Source organism: Psittacula echo (assembly GCF_963264785.1).
Source record: "Psittacula echo genome assembly, chromosome: 9".
NCBI lineage: Eukaryota > Metazoa > Chordata > Aves > Psittaciformes > Psittacidae > Psittacula > Psittacula echo.
The window spans coordinates 7557064-7578681 of NC_137745.1; the positions used below are offsets into that span (position 1 = coordinate 7557064).

The 21618-nt window shown below is 39.9% G+C and overlaps 1 protein-coding gene across 1 annotated transcript in view; it reads right to left on the reverse strand.

Moving 5' to 3' along the window:
* Positions 1 to 21618, reverse strand: part of MAGI1 (membrane associated guanylate kinase, WW and PDZ domain containing 1) — a 345222-nt gene that overhangs the window by 166876 nt on the left and 156728 nt on the right. The window contains exon 2 of the mRNA XM_080625535.1: positions 3983 to 4099. Within this exon, the coding sequence (XP_080481661.1) occupies positions 3983 to 4099 (117 nt within the window). The remainder of the gene's footprint in view (positions 1 to 3982; positions 4100 to 21618) is intronic.

Below are 21618 nucleotides of genomic sequence, written 5' to 3' on the forward strand. Positions count from 1 at the left end.
ACTCGATATGCTTTAAAAAGAAAACTGCTGTCAGGTTGTTGGGAATAAGCAGTAAAGACAAATGGCTAGTACTGCTTGTTTGTTTTAAACAGATGCCCTCTACCATCACTTCAAAATGAGGAAGATAATCCTGTCTGTTCAGCCTTCCATGAACAGTTGTTTAGACATGCTGCTGCACTCACTTAAAGTAAGTTGCTATCACATATCTTTCTCAATTAACACTAATGCACAGATATATTCTTACATGTATTTCCAACTAATCACATTTTACATTAAGTAAATCTTCACATATACAAGTCCTGTTTGGGGAAGGGTCTGCTCCTAAAGTACTCTCTCAAACCTAAAGGCAGGATGTCAACACATGCTACATCATGGACTTCCAGCCTCCCCCCAAATCAGATGTACTGCAAGTCCCATCAACTTCAGTTAACAAAGGTGGACTCAGACATGCTACAAGGTGCCGCAGCAAGATGCCTCACACAGTTGGTAAACCTGCTTTTGGGCTTTTAAGTGTTCAGGCTGGCAAAACTGAGCTGGAATAAGTGAAATTCACACTAAAAATAAGCTTTGGGCAAAGTCTCTGCATCAGTCAAAGCACTTTTGGTACAGTCATGGCCAATCAGTAATCATGAAATGGTTGCCAATTCTCAGTCCACTCCAAGCTCAATGGAGCCATTAACCAGCCCACAAATAGAGCATTATTTCTGATGATCTTCATTAGGCACATCAGAAATCAGGAAAAATGTGGTGCTTCAAAAGAAAACAAGGCAAAGGGGATAGATAGAGACTGGACCAACATCCTGCTAATCTGGATGATGTACTTGAGTTTTTTGTCTAGTTTTGACAGTGGATCATACATGCTAGGAATGCAAACAGTTAGAAGAATAACTTTGCTCAAGTTTAAGATGTTGTGTTTTTCCTAAGGAGAAAAAAAAAAAGGCTCTGACCCAGCCTATGAAGTTAACAGTGAAATGACAGCATCAGGAAGAAAGTGAAGGAAATGAGACATAGTTGGTTCAGCTGAAATAAAAGCTAGTTCAGTGGCTGAACTACACTAATTCTTTCAAAGATTTGCACACTGTAAATGCATGGTTTCATAAGCATTTCCAAATACCTAACTAAGGTGTCCTGCCTCTCCTCCTTACTTTGACTCAATCCTAGATTATGATGCTGAAGTTGTAAATTCCAGAAAAGAATGCCTTTAGTCTGCAAATAAATCCATGGTTTTGGTGTGATAGTAACAGCAGAACACTCATGACAGCACAACAAACCTTAGAGGACATCTGGAAGCTTGTCACTGCTGTTGCTCACCATAGACCTTTGCAGAAAATGGAGAGGATGGAGCTGAGAGTATGAAGACTCAGAGGAAGCCCACTGGAGGGGTAGAGACCACTGAGGAGCAGGGGAAGACTTCAGCTTGAAAAAATAGCTGTGTGGTTCACTTACTTCTTTCAATAATACTTCACTTCTGGATCCATTTCAAGGTTTCATTTCTTTATGACAGCTCCCAAGTTTAGGGATGAAGTCCTCCAGTCTCTTGGAAAACTATCCCTGTGTCCACCCATTTAGGCAATGCTCATATCCCCTTTGGGAGCAGACATCATCCCACTCTCTTACCCTCGACCGTTCACGAGAAAATAAAGCAAACTCCCAACCAACTCCCCTAAAGTAAAAATCTAAATGATGCTTAAGCAGTGTGCCATTGCAATTCGAAACAAAGAGGTTGAGTCAAATGTTCTGCATCTTTCCTCCCCTCTACTTGACCTTTATCTTCTACAAAAACTAAAACTGTGCCTTCGCTCGGTGCTCGAGTCAGCCAAGCACGCAACTGGCACGTGGCTGTGTGGGAAACAGAAGCCCTCTGGGTTTTCTCACCCCCTGTAACAAACCAGTCAGGGCTGAACCACATGGCTCTTACTGGAATTTCTGGGGATGAACTGGTTAACATTGTCTTCTTCACTTTGTATTTACTAATTATTACTTCATTTAGCCTTTATATTAGTGCAACAAAAAGCAGCTGTCAAGTCAAGCATGCTCAGTCCAAGTGACCTTGTGTTCTTGTTCACGTTTACCACATAATCAGCAGGGAATTCCATTTTTAAAATACAAGACTTCATAATCCATTAGCACTTGAGGTTGGTCCAGGGCTCTGGATTTACTGGTCACGTGTACCAAGGAATAAAAATGAGTGTACAGCTAGATTAATCTCCAGACCTGTAAAGCATCCCAACCCACTGTACATATGAATATTAGCATCATTCTTAAAAGCTACCGCTGATACCATCATCATAGTACATGAAGAGAAAATTAAATGCTACTGCTTTAAAATCCCAAGTATGGAAACACACAATAACTAACTCCACTTCCTAGATTTTCCATTTGTTTAATAAATGGAACATGAGTACTGATGTTCTTATTAATACATCGACAACATGTTTCCTCCAGCTATTTCTAAAAGGCAGGAATCACTTTCATTGCTCTTAATTTTAAACCAAAAGTCTTTAGCGAGTCCAAGCAGCTTAGCTCACCATCAAGTTCAATAAATCAGAGAAAAGAATCAAAGGAAAGCGTTTCAAAATGTAACCTTGGTAATGCCCAAAATGCTTCCACAGACTTACGTTTGTTTGCTTTATTTCTTGCTTTAGAAATTGGAATATAACACACAAGCAGAAGGACATTAGCATCACAACATTGCACCTCCCAGTCCAAACATTGCATATGTTCTCCTAGAAGGCACTTTTCACAGTATGCCTTAAAAACCCTGCAGCCTGGCAAGTTAGGTGATTGAAAACTAATCATATTTCACATTGACAAAATGGAAAATGGAAGTGTTCAATAGAAAATAATAATTTATATTTACTCTTTATGTCCACGCACAACACTTTAAATGTAATTTGGTCCATGCTTTCCACTGACAAAATGAGAATAAACTCAATGGTGATATACACCATCTGCCATTTGAAGAATCAACATTTGTCAGTGTTACCACAGTTTTAACTGTGGTCCTACACAGTTCTCCTGCATGCAACACTTAGATTGAAAATGGCTATTGCTCTACATACCACTATATGATATTTGTTGGCAAATACTGATTTTTGAGTGGCATCATCATTATTCAACATTTATAGAAGTCTACCAGGATCAAGAACCTCTGATTCATGTTGAGATAGAAAACTTCAGAATAGTTGGCTGCTCATCTCTGTATCCTATAACTAAGATGTTTATCAGTTCTTACCCCAGCCTGATCTGAAAGGCATGCCACTACTCCCACAGCTCATCCCAGTTAAGCAGAAAAAAACATTTCTTTAGAATAGCATATCCTGGCAGCTGGAGAATGCCAAACAGCAGCGCTATGAAGCAGGATTATTCTTCACTCTTTGTATATCTTCCCAAAATTGCAAGGACAGTCTCATTTTGAGTAAAGATTCTGAAAATCTAAAGATTAACACCTTCCAAAACATCTCCATTTTCCTTCTGGTTGCTTGTGGGGGTTTTGAGTGAAAAAGAGCATTTCTTTCTCAGCTTCGCTACCTCTTGCTGCTTATCTCCTACATGAATTGAGGATGACCTCCCCACAGTGGCAGTTGCATGCTACAATGGCACACAGCCATAAAAGGCTGTTAAATTTCACAAGTTAAATAAGCATTAGAAATAAAGTTCTGCTAAGGAAATCAAGATACAAGCAGGTTTTTTTATTCCTAGGTTTCAAACCAATAAAAGAACACTCACCATAATGGTGTTAATGAAGACTATTTCTAAGGCAAGCACTTAATTAATGGCTGGTTTAAAAGGTTTTTTCTCCAAAGTAAGCATCACCATCAACTGATCCCAAAAAGGTAATCATAAAAGCAGAGTTCAGGGATGAACTGTTTTTCTTATCAACCCTACCTGAACCCTACGTGCACACCACCACGTGAAGACTGCCTCAAAAAAACCCAGAAATGAAACATGCAATCCACTGGGTCAATGTTTTGTTACTTACAAGGCACAGCATGGCGATAAAGGTTATCTCTAATAGTCTGCTGCAGATCGTGATCCGGCGATCCTTTCTGAAACCTCTGGTTAAGATAGTGTCTCAGGTCTTTGTTCAGTCTGCTTCCTGCAAAGAGAAAAACAGCCCTTTATTTATTTCTAAATGCACACAATTAACATTTCCAATGCAGGCAAATGTTGGAGTTCCAGTCAAAGTCCCCTAAATTATGGCACGCTGACTTTACGAGTGGAGGCTCATCTTCCTCTACAAATGGCTAATTACCAAAAATAACTCGCTGTAAACAAGAGGTCTCTCTTGTCTCATAATGCATCTTTCTTCCTGTGGTGTTAAACAGATCATCATTCCCTTTTATCACTTCATTGTCTGAGCAAATGGAGAAAGACAGATGATGTGAAAAAGAAGAAAAATAATAAAGGTAGAGTATTGCTTTTGCAGCTCATTGGAGGGTGAGTGGGGCAGACAGACAGAAGGCAAAGGCTGCTCCCACTGGAGGTACTAATGTAGCTGAACATGACACAAAATCAAACTAGTGCTATACTTTGCATTGGTATCTATCCAAGCACACAGCAGGAGTTAGAAAATAATTGATTGAAGGAATTAAGAGCACCCAAAGTCCTTAAAACCAACAGAATAATATGCAACACTTTTGACTTAGATGTATTTGTTGCTTTATTCAGTTTTTAGCACTTTCAGAAGTGTGTGGGAATAAAGATGAGTTGAAAACAAAACAGACAAAAAAAGAAGAAAAAAAAAGAAAAAGTAACATAGTTATTAATGAACATTGCTACTGGCTCAATAGCAAAGCCTTTCTTGTAGCAGAACTTTTGAACTGGAGCAACTCACTGAAGTCTTTTCCCAGAAATGAAGTATTTCCAAGTCTGGAATAACACTGACATTAATTTGACTGAAGAGCAAAAGCAACCACACAAGCATACACAGAGAACAGGGGTAGAAACAATTATGCTCTTAAAAATAAAAGGAAAATACCACTGGAGAAGCTTTAGAGAAACACAACCAGGATGATCAAAGTCTACAGCAGTTGCTGTATAAAGACTAAGAGAGCTGGTTGGGATGCTGCAGCCTGCTGTGGACTTTGCTCCCCAACACACCCAAAGAGCAGATGGGGACTGGCTCTCACAACACAAGGACCAGGAGACACCATAGAAAGCTGAAGGGCCTTGGTTGAAACCCACACAACATTAGCAGTAGTTCACATAGGCTTTGGCAGATCTCTTTGCTGGAGAGCACTGAGAGTCCAAGAAGCTTATTGAGGAGCTTTAAAGGGAGACTGGAAAAGCACTTGAAGACAGATCCATTGGGGGCTGCAGAAACAGGTGTAGGTGAAAACAAATTGGGTGTCTGGGAGACCTAGGAAAAAAGGTAGGGGAATATAAAATATTTTGCTCTTTTCCTTTCCTTTGCTAAGCATCTTATTTATGGCCAGAGCTGGAGCCAGAATGCTGGGCTACATGGACTTCGGGCTGAACCACTGCAGCTGTTTCTGTGGTCTGTTATAATTTGCATTATGATTTTTTGGATTGTGAATATGTAATGCAGAGATCATCTCAGTACTGGTTGACACTAAATATAGCATAACAATTGCAGATTCCTGACTGGAGCCTCTAGGAATCACTGCAGAGCAAATAAAGAATAATAATACCACAACGGAGCGCAGTTGGACACGGGTCTGAGAGGCAGAAGAGGTTCCAGACAAATGAGAGTGTAGCCCATTAAATGACCACGGGCAGGAACAGACTACCTGCCTAATGCAGTCCTGCAACATTTTGACTGAAATGTTAATGAAAAGCCAAAACTAAACACAAAAAACCCTAATCTGAAATACTACATCGACTTCCAGAAAATAAATACCCAATCTGTATTTATGTTCTTTTTTTTTGTTTTGTTTTAAACTAAATTTCTTGTTGAAGAACAGAAAGCTCAGGCAGTAAGCTCAGCTATTAAAAGAAAGAAGATTTTTAAGGACAAAAATGCTTATTACAGAAATGGCTCAAAAACTGAAAAGAAGGCAGATGAAACTGGCTCTACACACTTCCCTGAGTTACCCCAGCAACATCTCTTACTCCAAGAGCAGATTAGCCACCCATCTTCTAACAAATGATCTTTGGTTATTGCACTAAAAATGGCTTTTCACATAGGAGACACTTGGAGGATAGGAGGGCTTGGTAGACCTGTGGGTTGCAGTTTTCCAGTATCCGAGCTGACCTTCTGAACTTTGGATGTTTCGTTTTATAACACATCCTTGTATTTCAGAGGAAGACTGAGGACCAAAAAAAAGAGCATCTCCAGAAATAATAAGGCATCTCTTTATCTTTTAACTAAACAGTCCGTATTTTTCTTTGAACAAGAGATAGTAAGACAAGGTGGTTTCTCACAGCAAAAAGAGCAAAGATGACAAACAGTTTGGACCTAATTCAAGAGCTTATTACAGTGAAGAAATTAATGCACTGAGCTGCATGTATCACGTAACATCAGCTTTCTCCTGAAATACCGTGATTCAATGGATTTATGTCATTGCAATGTCTAGAGGTGAGAAAGCTCTGCTGAGCTAAGGCTTGTTTGACCACACAAAATATGCAATTTACTGATGATACCTGCTTTTAGCTCCCCTCTGTGCCCATTCCATCTAACATCTCAGTCTATTACAGCCCCCGCTGGAAAGTTTGGTTATTTGGTTTATGCAGTAGCTGGGATTTCCCAGCTGAGTCACTGATGCACTACTCAAGATGGCAGTTGCAAAAATAGGAGTTATAGCAATACTTACATTCACATGATTGTCCCCTCAGGGAGCTCACAGTGATGCTCATTTCTATTACATTTACTTTAAATGGAGATAAAAAAAGAATAGAGGAAAAAAAAAAGAAACGAACCACACAACAAAAAATGCTTGTTAAGCAAATTTTTTTTTCCTAAATTCCAGCAAATGCTTGACTGAAATGAAGGCTTCTTGCAGCCCTGAAAATCTCAGCTTTAGGCAAAAGCAGGTTCACCTGATGCAACCCACTCCAGAGCACAGAAGAAAATGAGCTGAACACAGAGACTAGCTCCATGTAGGAAGCTGCCAGAAGGATCCAGCCTGGACCACGCTGGATTCTCTACCATTTGATTATCTACCACTCTGATTATCTTTTCCAAAAATCTCCTCAGAATTGAGAGGACACGTGCTTGGTATTGCCATGATTTAATAGATTCTAGTGCTAGACACAAGTTTGTAAGCTCTGACAAATTCTTTTGGAGCTCAAAGTACAGGCACTTGCAATTCCTGGGAATCTGAAGGAAGTGGCAGTGATATTTCAGCAACCTCCTTTGTGCAAACTGTAGCAGTAAAATTAATTCAGACCCTCAGAGGTATCCCTTGCTCGTGCACCCTCCCTCTGAAAAGAAGTCTCATCCTCTGATGGCTTCTGTTCATACACCAACAACCATCAGGCTGGGTGGAAAGGCCACACAGAAGTCATCCCTTTGTAAAGTCTAATTCCATGTACAAATTGTGCTCAAGAAAATACCTGGCTCCAGCTTCCTTAGAAATGAGCTGCCTTAACTAGAAGTATGCTACTACCCTTCAAAATGCTCCTCTGTTCTCAAGGAGATTAGATCTTACATTTACTCTTTTTGAGATCCTTTCTTTTCTTCTCTGCTGAAAGTATGTAAGGCAATCCTACACTGATAACAGTGGAGGAACAAAAGATGTAACTCAGGAACAGCTGTTTCTAACTGAGAAGACATAGGTCTTAAGGGCCAGTGCTCAGCTCTTCCTTCCTGCTGGCTTTGATATGTTGGAAATGCATTTATTTGTACACAGAAAAAAATCACTTTATTTCTGCAATAAAAATAAGGCTGATAAATTTAGCTCTAGAAAATCAGATACAAGAAAATGCAAACAGAAATTCTTCCCTGATTAACTCACCAAAATTCGTATTTTAAAGGTTTTAGAAGTAAAACATGTTCAAAGATGTTTTTCTCTTGTGGCAACAGTTTCCTTCCCTTTTTACCCCACTAATGAAATGTGGATACAGAGTCAGAGAATCAACTTTGCACTGCTTCTCTCCCTGCAGTACCATTCCAAATCTGAAATGTTTCCATGCTATTATCTGAATTCCTCTTTACCTTTGAATGAAACAAAGGGCAACTCACTGAATGGCTGAATTCTCAATTATTCTTAATTATTATACTGCATTTTAGAGTACGTTAATCATCTTTCAAACCATTACATTGTAACAATACTTTCGTAGCAAAAACAAACCCAAAGGGAGAAGCAAAACATCTCCTAGGGGAAAAAAGGTACTGACATACGGTTCTCTGAGAAACAATAAACTCTGCTTGTCGGTTTTGTGTCGATAAATATGTAACCTAGGTGGTTTTGTGACTAATGAAAAATATTGACTGTTTCTAACCACACTTCTTTCAAATCCACAACGCTCTGTCACACGTTTGTCCTCCAGAACATTAAAGCCACTACAGAAACTATGCTTTGAGCTATGCTCTGATGCTTACTGCTGTGATTTCCAGCTTCTGCAGAGAAGAAAGCTCTATACCAGATCATCTAACACTGTCTTTGCTGCATAAGAACATCCATCTCTTCCAAAGCATTACCACCAGCAAGCACCAGTGCAGACCTGGGGGGGGGAAAGCCTCTTGGCCTTATTGACATGGGTTTTCAATAAGGAAAGCAAACTGCATAAATGACCAAGCAAAATCTGTTTTTTTTTTTTCAAGAGAAAGCTGATGTGAACATTGCAGGGCTGACAGCACCTTCCTGCCAGCTGGTAGATAGTCTGTGCCAGAACTGTGCAATATGTACATTCTGAAGATGGATTTTGAACTCATGTTTTATGCAATCAGAAATAAGCATTTTAGAGTTTGTTTATATTAATTACTGCAGCTGGTTTACCCCATTTATGTCTTGAGATGGTCATAGACAATCCTAATAAATGGCAATACTCTGACAGAGCCCATAGATGCTTGTGCAAAGACAAGTCACAGGCCTGGGACAAAGTGGTCTCTGACCTATATTACGCTCTTAATAAGCAGGTTTACACTAGTATATATTTTTGTTTTACCCTTCTTTGGAAAGAATTGCTACATTGACAGTGACCGATAGCATCCGAACTGGCAAATTCCATTTTCCATTCCTGAATTGCCACACAATTCCCCTTCTCTTGTTGGGATCTCCGTTTAAAGGCATCTTTATCAGACGGATTCTCTGCGGGCAGACAAAGACCATTTCAAAACAACAGGGCCATGAAGCAATGAAAAGTTAAAGGCCTCACTAAAGGGATAAAAGTGCAATAGAGTCATCTGGATTAAGATCCTCTCTCACTGCCTTGATGTCTACATGGAGAGGAAAGGATTCATTTTTTTAAAGACACAAAGATTGCACATGTTGGATTTGCAGTATAAACCCCTGATTATAACACACTGCCTTTCATCTGAAGGTATTTAACAGACATTAGTAAGTTGTCATGGTTGGCAGGGGTTTATTTCTCTGCTACAAAAGGCAGAACTGCAGATAAGCAAAAAAAGCAAACACCAAAACCACCAACAAAAAAACCCAAAACAAACACCCTCCTCCCCCCCAAAAAAAACCCCACTGCCTCATTTAGAGGCATGAGCAGAGAACCTGAAGCTCACATTTTCTAAAGCACCTTGTGGATTTGCAGTCTCAGTTGACTGGCCTCCCAGCCTGGATGACTTCACACTCCATTCTCCAAGGCTGCTGCTCTACCCAGCAGAAAGGACCCAGTGCAAACTCAGCTATAATTAGAGCCAAAATAGCTCCCCTTAATTACAAAGTGTATTAAATTAAGCTGGTTATAAAATCATCATCTCCCTTGAAAAGAAAAAAAAAAAAACAAAAAACAAAAACCCTCAACACTTTTTTTTCTTATTTTTTAAGAAAAGTGAAAATATCAATAAAGTAACTAAAGACAACTTCTCTATCTGCTGTATAATTCTCACTAAAAAGTGGGGTGTAGACAGGGCTCCTGAGAATCAGAAGCCATTTGTTAAAACCTTTCCATGCAGCACTTGGCACAACAGTAGTGCCAGAGCATCACCACTATGTCTTACAAATGCTTGCAATTGATTTTCCTCAAGTCCTCACATAAAAGTGGCCCTGATACTCACTATACATTTTATTAATGTCTGCAGAGACTGTATTCTATTTCTCAATTAATTAATATCATAATTTTCATGGCAAGGTCCAACAGGCAGCAGCCCATCTTAGAAGACAAAATGAAGGCTGAGTGGATTTTTATCATTTAACAAGACTGCGCTGGTAACCATATCTTCATCAAATATTCCTAATCCCAGCAGTTGTTAGACAAATGCTAATAGTTTGTGCTATATCATTTCATTCTGTCCCATCCTTGTCTTCCAGCTGCTGTCCAAAAGTGATTATAAATAATGGGGCTATAAAAGCCATTCAATAATTAGAAGATTCATTGGCCATATGCCAGCAGTGACAAAAGAGAGTGATTTATGTAAGATGAGTCTGTCACATCTGCCAGATCACAGTTTCATTACGCTTGTGGCTTTAAGGTCACAGTTTAACGCTGTTCCAACAGCCATTTGTCAAGAGGGTGCTGGGAAGAAGAGGTGAAATACATCATGGTTTTGTTTGCTTTCTTGTTTTAACTACTAAGTAAATAAGTAAATAAAGTCCAGTACCTATGTTTGTTATTTCAGGTCTCTTGTGAGGTCAAAGAGACAAGAATATATAGTACGACAGAAAACATTCATCATGGTTGGCCAGAGTTCAAATAAGATCACAAAGCTGTTGCTTAAACATCCTGTTTAAAAGCCTTGAGAATTCAGGTGGCTTCTTAAATTCAATATAATCTAGGCATGTTCTATCTTCCAGCCACCCATGAAATGAAGGCTCCTTGTAAACCCGTAACATGTCAGTAAATTAATTGCTTCCACATTTTCTTAACACAAGTAAACTTAGAATCTTTTTATGGCTCAGTGTACTAAGAAGATATTTAAACATTGCCATGGGAGTTCATCTTAACAATTAACATGGCTCAGCAGACACCTGATTTGATTCCAATTCTATTTTCTTCTCTTATTTTCCCTCTATTAAAAACAAACAAACAAAAAGAAACAATGAACTTTTATTGCTGGATACAAACCAGCCCCATAGAGTTCAGATGTTTGGATGTTCCCCATAAATGGTTCAATAGCCTCGACTGCATTGTTAATGATTGTTTCCATAACAATTTGGACAGTCTCTGTTGATGAAAACTATTGGTCTGAGGCTACAAACTGGATCTTTGTTGTAAATACTACATCCAGTCCCAATCAGTATATTAACTCATACCAGCCTGCTGTAGCCAGACTCCAGTTAGATGAACTGTTCAAACCACAGCCTAGATGTTTCTGTTATTTTAACGAATCCATACCACAAGCAAAGCAAAATGACTGCCCGTCCTTCCCCTACCTTCCTGAAGTCAAACATAAAGTACTTGCTAAATTTTACGCTTTAAAAGCCGCTCAGAACAACAAAGCCACATCCATTTGCAAAATCCTTCCAGTAGAAGGAAATTATGTTAAGCTGGGGGGTTATGCTATAAAGAATTGCACAAAGTTACAGGATAAACCACCTACACAGCAATAAAACTCAACTTTGATGGAGCATAGTGAAGACTCCAGCAGCAGCCCTAGCTGCTGAATCAGCAGAGAGCACTTCAGTGCAGCTAGTAATTCCTGTCAGGAGAATGAATAACACTTGTTACTTTATTACTAACAGGACTTCTTCAAATATTATTTTAGGTGGAAGCCGTGAATCTGAAGGAGATGTATTCACTCAAAACTTTCAGGTCGTGCTCAGAATCAGGAGCAGGAAAGAGTTTTCTTGGCACACTACCTTTTGGTATCCCTCTCAATCTGCATGGGTGAATGAACCAGCACTGAAGTGGTAATTCAGCATTTGCTCCTACAGAAATGCACTTAACAGGTCATGAATCCCCAGTGAAACTATTCTGCGAGTACCTAACCTAACCTACTGTATTTGCAGGGCACTCCACCTTATTTTCTGTGCATTAATAGTGATTCATATTTCTACTGTAAATTTAAACAAATAGTGTTTTGGCTGAAAAGTTCCAAAAAACCACAGAGCTCAAGCATGGAGGCTGAAAAGCAGAAATATTATCATTTATACACCAGGCCTGAAAATGTTGACTGCTTGTGACAAATAAGCTTCTGTTGCCCACAGCTAAATTCAGATCAGCAATGCCAGCACATGAAGCTGAAAGCCCAGTATTTCTCTCCCTTAGGCCTCTTCAAGCTTCTGGTGCCCTCGAGCTTCAGCCTTGAATTTCTCCAAGCTCCTACAGAAGATACCTTCCTTCACTTTCTGACATCTCTGCAGCCCAGGATAACCATAACCTGGAAAAGAGAGAGGTCATGCAGCCATGACAGCATCCCAAGAAGGGAAGCATGGTCTGTCATGGATGGTGCCTGCTGCAAAGATATTGATTATTGTCATATCCTAGATGAAGCTTGATAGCAGGATGTCCCATAGGTCTGTCTAACATTGATAACTCAATAGCTTTCAAAGAACAATGAAAAAAAAGGAAAATTAAGAGTCTCACAGCATCGTATTAAACAAATACATCTTAAAGCTTTAAACCACTACAATATTAAAGCATGCGCCAACTCAAACTCTCTTTCTTTGGAGATTCAAAGGAGAGCCTTGACAGGCATAGCTCAGTCATTCAAAAGCTACTGCATGAATGATGGCAGAAATCAGATCTTTCTACCTCAAGAAAAACTTATTTTATTATTTTCTTCCTCAAAATACTGAGGTTTGAGTTTATTTTTTTCAAAAGCATAGTTTAAATATATCTACAGCCCTGGATTCCTTCTTTGTTTGAGCAGGTCAACCATCTACAGTGCTGGTGGGTGACATGAATGCATGCTGCTAAAGCTGTGTCCACATGAAGAAAAAACCCCATTCTGTTGATCTTCGCTGCAGCTTTGCTGCAGGCTACAACAGGTTTCCATGCAGTGGGGTCCTACCTTATAATAAAGCCATAAAGAAGAATACGAGGACATTTTCTGCTCCTCTCTTCAAGCATGCAATGTCTTTTGTGTCCATATGGAGCCTGTAGAACCATGACACTGAAGAAAGTACGCCACTTCTGCAGAGAAAGCGGCAACTGTACCTGCCCCAGAGAAGTCCAGGAGGGAAAAATCTAACAAATGTGAAGACAAGAATACTTTGAAAAATCCACAGACACACAACAAGGAGAGAGCCCGGATCTCAGGTGGTCTCTGACAATGACAGCAGAGAACAAAGTGAGCCAAGGTGAGAGAAGGGACCTGCTGGCATGACAAATACAGAATATATTCCTACTAAAATGAAAAATCTCCAAGATAAACCGTTAACACTGATTAATAGTCACACACACCATAAGGTTGAGTGGGAGACAGGGTAGGTAGCTGTGCAAAGAACAGAGTAATGCAACATCCTCTAGACCTGTTTTCAATGAATTCTGGATCAGCATCATGCTAAATACTTAACACAGTATCAGTGCTGAACTAGAGGCTTAAGTTAACTGGCTGACAATCAAGCTGTAACATTAAAGCCACGTCCATAAATGCTTCCTCTTGGCAGTGACCTTAAATCAAGTGCCAAGAGCAAAGCCTTAGCTCTGAAAAACTTTATAGAAAGCCAGACCCAGAGGTGAACTAAGGGAAGCAGAGACATTCCTCCAAGAAGTCATTTTGTCTTTCACACAAAGACACTGCTGTATTGGGGCTTTCACACTGAGTGCTCCAGTAAGGAAGAGCAAAGAGGAGTATTAAGCGGTCACTACTGGCAAGAATCGTTGATGTTGCCATGTAGGCTTTTTATTAATAAAAAGAAAGAAAAGAAAAAACCTCCTACACATCCAGAGTGAATGGAGAATGAAATCATTGTAGGAAAGCAGCCTCTTGCCATGAGCAGCTCTGACAGATTCAGGCTGAGTGGCTCACACCCCATCTACACTAAGCCTTTCCCTCAATGAACACAGGCCAGGCTATGTGAGCAACCCAATCTTCCCATAATACTCCATCAGGAAAGCACAGCCTGCGTTGGAACCACATAACAGCATTTGTTACCAACACCTACTCAGTGCAACTGTGTTGCTTGAAGCAACCTGGATAAGGGAGCATTGTTTCTTTGCTCCGAAAGCTGTCAGCAAGCTTTTCCTTTTCTGGGATGCAGGGAGGGCTTATGGCAGGCAGCAGAAAGTGAAGTGGGGTGGAGAAAGAGGTCTAGACAGAATAGCAAGAACAGGAAAATCAAGATGAAAAGCACTTGCAGTCTTTCATGCAAAGGCAACAATCCATTTCTGGAAATTAGATGCATCTCTCTGTATGTCTCCTGAAAGGAGTTACCATATGTTCTAAAAGGAGGATATAATATTTGAGCTGTAAAAGCCAAATCAGCTTGAGAAACAGACGGCACTACAATGCTTTAGCAGAACAAGCCTCACATAACAATATGCCAACAAACTCATTTTCTAGAATGGCACTAGGAAAATATTTGCAAAGTCTGAAACTCATTGCCTAAATACAGCATTTGATTCTTCCAGAAAAATGGGAAAAAAAAAGTGACATATATGCCAGCACTGAGGAATTCTGAGTAGCTATTCATACTCCTTGATTTTTTGCTTGTTCTTCTTTGTACTTTAAGCATGAGTAGTGGTTTTTTAGTGCTTTATTTTAAACCTGACCTCAAACTCCTTCAGCAATCAAGCTTTTCATGTTCTTCCTTGACTGCTGGAGGGACAAGCTTCCATTGCCCAGCCAGGTCACCTCTGAATACTAACCACAGCACCACAGTGTTTTGCTGTGCCCTCGAAGGCTCCTGGGTGTGTCAGTATTAACAGCCTGATTTCCGGAGGTACTGAATATATAAAATCTAATGCTGAGAACCTGCCACAGTCAAGCTGTAAACACACACTAAATGCAGCCATTGTCAGAACATCAGCATTTTGATGCTATTTTCTTTGTTTTCAACTCACAAATAGATATTTCCTCTATTTTCTCTATCAGACAGAAAATGCTGGCTAAAAAACACAATGTGTCCGTTTGAAGCCCTGTTCAAAGCACACGCCAACTGACAGTCCATTCTCCGGTATGACTCGATGATGCACACCCAGGTGGCACCAGTGTCTCACCACCGAAGAAAGTTACCTTCCCCGTGCCTCCCAATATATTCAATTTACAGAGGGCTACAGGTTCATTTTCCAGCTTACTCCAGCAATATCCTAGAGACAAGATTTGCCAAGAAACAGAACTAGGAACAAGATTTGCTGTGGTCCTGCCATATCAAGTAAAGGTTCTGTTCCTACTACATTATTTTCTAGGAGTGCACAACTAAGTGTAACTTGAGATGGACCCCTTTTTAGTTTTAATATATAGTTACACATTTGTGGCTATATGGAAGAGACATCAAACCACTAACATACAGTACATAAAGGAATCACACAGGCTGTGTGATTTAGAAAGTCAGTCTCTCAAAGCTGAAAATAATTACGAGCTAAATCTGTTGGGGTAAAAACATCTAAACAGAAAAACGTGTCTTAACGGGAGCTGTTGAAGCACACTTTGCAAGAGGCACAAGAAGCCACAGAACTGGAGTAAGAAGGTCATATTGGTTAAAAAACCAACCTGGCTTACAGGGAAAATGACTGCAGCTTTTTTTAATTTCATGTTGTTGACAAAGGGAAAAGGAGATCTAAGGAACTGGATGAGCTCTGGTTAATTATTCTAGCTGCAAATATTTCTGCTTTATTTTTAGTCTACCATTGGAAGTGTTTGCTGATGGTTGGAGGATACTCTCCATCCCTGGAAAACATTACATCAAGATTGAATGTTTTTCTTGAAAAAAACATGCTTGAGTTTAAAGAGAAATTGATTCAATCTAGTTCCATAATGTCCTGAGCTATTCCTTGGAAATCTAATTTAGAAAGACAGTGTTGAACAGGCAGGTAAAGGATCTGGAAGAACAGCAGATCCAACAGCAATTTAAAAGAGTTCAGAGCAAAATGGTGCAACGAGCTGAATCTTTTCAATTGCTCAGCTGACCAAGAACTTACACAAGTTCAGAAAGCCTCATTGGTAAAAGGAAAGTGTTAATGGGCTGATTCTGCTGTAAAATCAGTTCAATACACAGCATTGTGGGCCTCCCTTTTGTGCAGGAAATGGAAATTCAATTCTAAAATAAGATTTTAAAGCACTGACAGAATAAATGAGTTGGCTGGAGCAAGCGAGAACTATGGCAGGCCAGTTTGTTATGAGTCTTAATAAAGCACTACACCATATCTTATTAGGAAAACACAAACTGACAGCTAAAGAAAAGTGAACGAGGGCGATGTTGCTGTTAACTATTCCACATACAGACACATATACACACACACACAGAGTCACATAAAACAAAAATGCTCTGATTGTTCAGGCTGCCTCTTCCACATAGAGCACCCCTTTGCTTCTGTAGCCACCACATTAAAGGCTGGTCAAGGACAGCAGCTAGAATGTCAAAAACCTCACATTCAAAACCAAAACTCACATAAATTTGAATGCCTTTGGTCTCCAACATAAATCTAATACCTCATAGAAAGCAAGTTTGGCAATAAAAGAAAAAAAGTACATGCATACTAGACTCTGTAACAAACATCTTTTTTTTGCCTTGGCTACAAGGTCTTGTTTTCTTAATGTGTTCAGGAGGGCCTGTATCATGTTTCTATCACCCTAACTTTTCCCCCCAAGAAACAAATATGAATATTACAGATGGCAAAACACTATATATTCTCAAGCAGGAAATAAATGTTTATATGGGGCATATAGCAAAATATATATTTCCAGAGACAATAGCTACAAGATTTAGACTTCTTAGTGCAAGACAGGAATTTTTAATGGAAAACATATTTTTGGGGGATAAGAATTTTAATTACAAGGAAATAGCATACAAACGGGTCCTTTAGATTTAAAGCAGAACAGTTCTGCAACTGAATTAAAAGGACATGGTCTCTTTTGGTGAAAAATAGAATACTGGAATAAAAAGAGAAAAGCTCAACTCGAGCGTATGGTGGGTTAGACATTTTCCATGGAATGCTTTTGATCACAAAATGGCATTTGTCAAAGTGAAGACATTCTGCAGGAACATGACATTTCTGCAGAAATAAGACATAGTTCTAAGGGTGCCTTTTCAGATTGTGCCTCAGCTTACCAGGCTACCCTGGTCCTGACCACTGGCTCATTAGTTTCCAAGCTCAGTCCAGTCAAGCCTTCTGCCCACATCTGTCCCCTTCTTATAATCCTTAGAATAATCATACTGCTGGAATAAGAATTAGCACACTGATCTCACAGTGGGGTTTATGGAAGGCTGCAGTTAGATCTGTACATGGCAAACAAAAAGGGAGCCAAAGCATCAGTTCAGTTCTGAAAACACCAAAAACACCTCTGGAATGAAGTTTCATACATTCTGATTTGGTAAAAAAGGAAGTATAGGGTTTTTTTGCAAGGAAGGCCTCCCCTGTGTAAGCACATTTACTTAGCTACAGGCATCTCACAACTAAAAACAATTAACTAGGATACGCAAGACCAGAAATGGTCAACACAACACTTTCCCAAAATTCAAAGTGGAAAAAACCCACTAGTTTCATTCCTGCTACATTACTGTTTCCAGCAGCAGCCTTGGTGGCTTTCGCATATATCCACAGCGAAGGGCTTTTGAGAAAGATTAACAGGAAAAGCAGAGATGAAATTTTTAATCAGGCTTTGCTGCTGGCTTGGCTTCATGGGCTTTTTCCCATTTTGCAGGATGCAAGTAGACCTCACCATGCTTTATGCCCATTTTTGTCCAGTAAGTGTCAGCTCTCCAGACTCACATGGTTCTCACTGATTCGCAGTTCTGGCAGGCGATCTCAATGCTCAAGCACCAGTTTTAGTGTCATTGCCAATAAAACCAACAGCCACTTTATTTTTCACATTATTTCGGTAAGCGTTCTGATCACCCAGCTAAAGACAAGAGATGCCACAGAAAGCAATGAAAAGTCAGCACTGAGTGTCTAAATACTAATTCTTCCTCCTTAACTTTTTATTCTTATTACTTTGAAGAGCTCTCTTTATACTTTCGCAGTTGGTTCGCTAACAAACATTTTTCAGCCCCGCTTAATCAAATGCATTTGGATGGAGGTCTCACACTCATTCTGAAATGGAAAGCTCTAATCAGCTTAGCCTCAAATTCATTTTACACTTCTCTCACTTTTGGAGGTGCACAGTCAAAACTCTAGAAGTCCTGCAAAGTTGAAAGACTATTTAAGCAGCACAGGTACATTGGAGCCCCTTGCACTCCATCTGCTCCTGAAGGAGAAAAACACTTTGGTGAGGTCTAAAATGATCTAGCAAGAGATGCAAGGAAGCACAGTATGGGCCTTGTATTTCTGCTGAGTGAATGTCACTGCAGTTTCTGCTCCTGTGCTACTTTGGGATTTTTTGAAAGCTACCTCCACTAAGTCATTGGGAGTTTTTCTGCTGACTTAAAAGGACTTTGGGTCAGCACCTCCCAGCTTGGCAAGAAAAGGTGTCAGACAAATAGCATGAAAAGGAATAGCTATTTATCAAAGGAGCAATCCAGAATAATGCACTGTTCCCACTTGAACAGTCCTGCTTTTAGAGTCTGAATCATGGTAGATTAACAAAGGAGGAACCTGGGAAGACAGCAGGACTGGAGTTTCTTTTATAACATCAGTTTTAAGCATAATGCACAACAGGCATCCAGGAGCCACAGACGAACAATTCACACAGGGAACCCAAAATCCCCTCCAGGGATGAGCTGAGCCGCTGTCCGCAGCTTTGTGCCAGTCACACTCCACTGCTAAAAGCCCCATGGTGAGGCCCTTGGGTTCCTAGAAGTAAACTCTGCTTCTGTTTCTGAGTGAGTGCAGCCAGTCTGGCCTGATAAACCTACTGTCTTTAACATGCTGTGGTTTTGCACACTTCGAGTTTTAAAATTATATGTATAAATATTAATCCATTGGTTCAATTTTACATTTATTTGTATTTGGCCTTTAAGACACAGCCCGTTTAATAGTTACGCCTTTTAAAGAAGCTTCGAAGACTTGCCCCTTCGTGATACTTGTTGCTGTCTTTCCACCTCTGCCCAGACCCATAAGCTTCATTCAAACAAGGTACATTCAAAGTTGGGACAAAAACACCATGTACACACAAGCCTACACGGCCAGCACATAAGCAGCAGATGTGCCTACACAGGCTGACAATTGATTTACTCATAATTTGCAACCTCTTCCAAAGGAACTAGACTTCCTAGCAATCAATGAGAAAATAACCTTGTTGGCAAATAAGCCAAGGTTCTTTTAAATTAATCAGTTCTTTTTCATCCAAACAGTACAGATAATGAAAGAGATGATGACATTTTACATGACCTGTAAAGAGTGGGGATTCTATTTTAGACTCTCCTTCGTAAGGGTGCCAGAATGATTATGTTTTGTTTACTGGACGGAATAATCTCTTATTTGTTAAGGCTTGAATGCAATTTTATACAGCACAAAATTTTATCTTCTATTGTCTTAATTATCTAGAGGGTTGAAACATGAGACGATGGCACAGAACAAAATGAATATTAATGTCATCTATCTACAATTTAAAGAGAAAAGACTTGGAGCTTTCTTTTGCTCATGTGCTTAACAGGCTGCATCAGACTAGTGAATTATAACCCATTTAGTTGTTATTGTTTCTCCAAGTAGCGAAGGCAACAGACATCAACCTTTTGCAGACTCCTACATTTCCAGCTTTCAAAAAATACACAACCTTTTCTTCTAACTTCCCTTTACATCATTTGCTGACAAGTTTTTAAATGCCTCCTGCTTAGAACAGTGCGCAAGGCTATACCACTGGTTTTAAAGCTCTTTATAACACGCGTTTATCACCTACAGCATGTTCTCATGTCAGTGTGAAGGCACAGGCAGCAGGTGCCTGCCTTTCCTCTCATTTAACTCATCTGCATCCTAATAGCTAGTGAATTCAGCTATGAATTCTGTGTCTAGATGAAAAAGGTGCATGTATCCCAGGAGGAGGTGGTGAACAGCACACAGTGACATCAGTGGTTTTCTACCATTCTAGGGAAAAATCAAAGGGAGCTTAGTATGCTGATTATTAATTAAAACTAACATAATGCATGGCCTGACCACTTCAGAGTGATTTCAAGAGTACCAATAGGGATTGAAAAAGACAGGGCTTACACATAATGCTACATGGTTTAATTCTTCTGCAGTTTCATTCTGCTGTGTCAATGCTGACATTTCTGGGTCCAAAAAAGGGAAGGTTTATTTTCCTTTTTTCTGAAGAGAAGGAACTGGGTTGGGTTTTGTTTCAGGGGCTTTTTCAGCTCCATACACAGTGTTAGAAATCTAAAATAATTAACAAAGATCAAAAGAGAGAAACATCAATTACTTGAAGGTTGGTTTCTGATTTTGAACCAATATGACAGTCAAGCTACAATGATGATGAAAAATACCCACAAACATCTATGTTTCAGGGAGAGAAATGCAAGTTGTCTGAAAACATAGGAAAAAAAAAAGAGTTTTCATGGCTTATCAAGGTAATTCCTTATAATTTAGTTCTAGTGCAAAAGGAAAAGTAGCTGCACTAAGGCAAATGTGCATCTACAGCATCTTGTACCTATTGAGAAATTGAAGCAAGTGTCTCAGTTTTGACTTAGCTCTCATGGACTCAAGGGGTAACTGCAAATACAGCAATGTCAATATAAAAAAAGATCCCTTTCCTCTTATGCTGTTCCTCATCACATCTATTTCAAGGCCCAGATTGTATGCATCTAAACATCAACTGCATCATAGGTTTTTCTCTTCGGGGTTCTTTTTGTTCACTTTTACTACTCTGCAAAATCCCTCAAATGCATAATTCTGCTTTAGCAGCCCCAAATTCAGCCAAGTGGGTTAACTTTATACCCACCTAAGCAGTATTCAGAATACGAAAACACTCATTGTCAATGTGTTTTGGGAGCAAGTCTAGATTCACAGAAGGACAAGACAAACAGCACTGTACACACCATTAGATGTCACCATTAGGACAGTCCACCTGGGGCAGGAACACTCGCTGTCTGAAAGCTAGCACACCCCCTAAAGCCAAGAGGCCACAGCCTCATCTGACCATCAGACTACTCTCCAATATATCCACCGTGTAGAATTAAAGGGATTAAAAAGGTAAGAAGTGAGTTTTAAAGGTATTAACAGTTTGAGGAAACCACTGCAGTAAACCACAGAGGAGTGCGAATTAGGTGCTAATCAACCCCAGTCACTGCAGTTTATGGGTGTGGAGGCTGAAGGTTGCTTGGGGTGTGCAATGGTCTGCCCCAGAGCCAGCCACCCCTTTGACACCAGCACTTCACTCCCAGGGAGCAAAGCCCTGAGCCTTTGTCGTGGTTTAAGCCCAGGTCCTAAATCAGAACCACACAGTCCACCCTCTCCCCGGCCCTTTCTTCCCCCCCTCCTGTGCTCCCAGAGGGATGGGGAGGAGAATTGAAAGAATGTAACTCCCATGGGTTGAGATAAGAACAGTCCAGTAACTAAGGT